The sequence below is a fragment of the Convolutriloba macropyga genome, chromosome 12 (genome assembly GCF_964194025.1).
Source record: "Convolutriloba macropyga chromosome 12, txConMacr16.3, whole genome shotgun sequence".
NCBI lineage: Eukaryota > Metazoa > Xenacoelomorpha > Acoela > Convolutidae > Convolutriloba > Convolutriloba macropyga.
Window position 1 is genome coordinate 35,999,438 of NC_134479.1, and position 3,321 is coordinate 36,002,758.

The 3,321-nt window shown below is 39.6% G+C and overlaps 2 protein-coding genes across 2 annotated transcripts; both read right to left on the reverse strand.

Moving 5' to 3' along the window:
• Window positions 1–320: 320 nt before the first annotated feature.
• On the reverse strand, window positions 321–761 carry LOC142351133 (uncharacterized). The gene has a single exon (XM_075403229.1). It carries the CDS (start codon window positions 748–750, stop codon window positions 421–423), a length of 330 nt encoding a protein of 109 aa, XP_075259344.1. The 5' UTR covers window positions 751–761; the 3' UTR covers window positions 321–420.
• Window positions 762–846: 85 nt separating this feature from the next.
• On the reverse strand, window positions 847–3,002 carry LOC142351024 (uncharacterized). Its single transcript, XM_075403081.1, has one exon. It carries the CDS (start codon window positions 2,841–2,843, stop codon window positions 1,158–1,160), a length of 1,686 nt encoding a protein of 561 aa, XP_075259196.1. The 5' UTR covers window positions 2,844–3,002; the 3' UTR covers window positions 847–1,157.
• Window positions 3,003–3,321: the final 319 nt, after the last annotated feature.

A 3,321-nucleotide genomic window follows, 5' to 3' on the forward strand; every position in this document is an offset into this window, starting at 1 on the left:
ATTTTTGAAAATCACAAATGAAACAATTTTGACAACCATGAAGAAGCATTATGAAAGATGTAGCAATTGGTAAAGCCAGTTTGGCAATAGTAGCAGTGATAAGGAACCAACGAAAGATGAAAATGATCATGCCGGCGGATGCCTAAACTGCCTTTTCTAAAAAAAAACATTGGCACACTTTTATGTTTAATTTATGTACTTGATAATTTGGTCTCCTTTTCCGAACGGTCTGTATTCTCATTGAAGTGTTAGAGACATATCACTGGTGTTATGTTTCTCACTCTACTCAAACATTTGCAACATCGTGTCGTCAAAAAATATAGATCACACTTGTAAATTCAAAATTGAGCCATATTCAAACAATGTGTAACAGCTGCAAACTTTGAATCAAGATTCCAAAATTGTCGTCTACTTCCAACTTCACTGCGTCATGGTCTTGATGATGTCCGAATCTCCTGGGTCCAAGATAGTTGCAACACCAACTCGGAAGTACTTTCCAAAAGCAGTTCCCAAAGCAGCGCTGTTTCCGTCGTAATGATGGACGCCAACTTTTCCCAACATTGCCAAAAACTCTATTTCGGATTTAACCAATGGAGGCATGTTGTTCGCAACAATCACAAGTTTAGCCTTGGCGAATTTGAGTTGCTTTCGGGTGGCTTTTTCTCCGAGACAATACTTTCCACTCTTGGCAACAAGCTGAAGACGGCTGTTGATATTTTCGCCGGACTTCTTTCCTTTTTTAGACACCATTTTGCACAAAGGATCTGAAATCAATCATTGGAATAATTACATCTTAGCTAAACATAGAACTCGTGCCCTTTCTTACAAGATTGCAGCTCAAAAATATTGCAGAGTTAAATCAATTTGTGAGAAATCTAAATTTCAATCCGAAAATATCTGATAGACATAATAATTTGAAGCCCGAAAACTGCGATCAATTTCTGTCCGAAAACTGCGATAATTCATTTTAACATTTTCTGTCAACTAACAAAATTTTACGGTACAAATTGCACTCTTTACATATTTACTTTTTACAAGTACACTTCCTCAAAACAGCAAACATCAAAACTTTTCCAAGCAACGAGCATCAATTTACAACAAGCATACATTTTTATTCTTCAGGTTTGCCATCATAAGACGAATTTATGAATTTAAATTTAATCAGCTTCAGTTTTGCGATCAAAAGACGAATTTCTGGAAAGATTTTCTTTGTCGACCCCCGCCGCCAGGGGAACTTTCAGGGCGCTAGAAGTTTCCATAAACAGCGCCTCGATTCTCGCTTTTTGTTCATTTAAAGATGATGGCATCATTAGGAGACTTGAATCAACAGCAGCTCTTGCAGATTGGTCGATTGCTTGAGTATCAATGTTTGAGGGGCTTGTAACAAGATCACCGTTCAGAGCTTTTGATGTCTGAGTACAACTAGCCAAATTATGAGTACCTCCAGTTTCACGATGTGCGCCGGATCCATTTATCTCAAACCCGTTTGCTTCCATACTGCTTGGTATAATCTCCTCAAAATTTCTATTCAAAATCTGGCTGCTGCTACTGGTATTTTGAAGTTCCAGGTTTTCTTTGGAACCCCGCAGCACTTCCGATCGAAGCACGGTCGACTGGTCGCCTTGATCAGACAATTGCGAGAACGAATGATCACCGCGTCCATTGACAACTGCAGTGTCAAGCCCACTGTTAGTCAAAACTCCAGCTCTGAGAGACGTATCGTGAATGTGTTTGAAGCTACTAGTGTCAGCAGTTTTAGAGGTAATTCTGTCAGTATTGTAAGTAGTAGACTCTTCAAGCAGCTGAAGTTTTGTTTCCAACAAAGAAGTTCGGGCGCTGAGGTTATCCAAAGTTCTTGTGCTCCCGCTCTTCGAACTGCTCGATTGCAGCAACTGGTCGACTTTTTTCTCCAGTCCCATCTGTCGGGTAGCCGATGACTCCATTAGTGAGCATAATCGCTCCAGTTTAAGAGCAATATTTGAAAAACTATTGGTCAAGGTATCGATTACTTCAGTGAAGTTCTCCGTTTGCTTTTCCAGGTCAAGGCACTTCTGACATCCGTGATCTGGCAAAGTAGACTTTGGTAATGTACTGCTTATATTCGCACTGCTTAATTGGTCAGATCTACAGAGGTCCTGATTACCTTGCGCCAAAGTTTCAGAACTTTGTTCGGGTACTTTTATATGATGTTGCGCAAAGCTGGGTGGGTACTGACTTTCAATATTGCTTGGAAGCACAGGAGCAGCAAAACCCCTCCGAAGCGCTGGTTGTGGAAAACTGCTCAAAATTTTCTCATCATGGATGTTTCTTATCAATGCAGGGTCACTTAACATCAAGGGAAGAGTCCGTTCTACCTTTCCCATGTTAGGAGGCGCCGATTTGTTTGGTGGAAATACCCGACTAGCAGCAACAACTTTTGCTTTTGCCTTGGTAGGATATTTGGACAAAATTACGTGAATAATGTCAGCGACCAGGGAAATTTTCTTTTCGGCAAAACCCGAGCTTGATAGAAATTGAGTTTGCTTAACTTTCGGTTGATAATTAAAAATGTCCCTCATTATTCGGTAAAATCCTTCCACAAACTTTGCATCAGATACTCCATATAACTCCACTCCGATATTTGATATCTCAAGGGCTAAATTTGGAGAATAATTTAACAATGCAAAATTACAAATAGGTAATAAACAGTAACTGTCACCAACGCGCATTCTATCGGCATCGAACTCCCCAGTATACTTTAGTTTGCTAGTCAAGGTATGCAGTCTTCTGAGAGTAGAGTTAACGTTTTCCATCATTTGAACTTCTGAAACATTGTATAGGGCAAATGTAAAACTGCAATACATGAGCAGACTCAATTGCTCCAAAAAGGGATTATGAAGTCATTTTAACGAGGTTATTGAGGTCTCTTCAACTCGCAATTATTTTTTCTAGATTTTATGTCATAATCCCAATAAGTCCGAAAACACTAAAACTTCACAACTTTTGGAACTCAAATTGAGATAAATAGTTTCGCACTCCCACACAGCGCAATTATCATCATAGGCTGCCGTGTTACTAAACGTGTAACTGTAGTGTCGTTTTACGGGAGATGAGGGTAGACAAGTAATTGGCATGGTGAAATTTCCACTTTTTGACTCGGCTCCTCGAGTTCAACTTTTTTCGGCTCTTTCCTCTGAAAACCCATTAACACATACCAAAAACTACTAGAAGCCACACAGTTGTCGTTAAGTGTTTGTAAGAGTAAGCTAAAAAGTGTTATAAGTCGATATAAAATTGTTAAATTACTCGAACGTTTTCGCAATAACTTGCACCGTCAGGAGC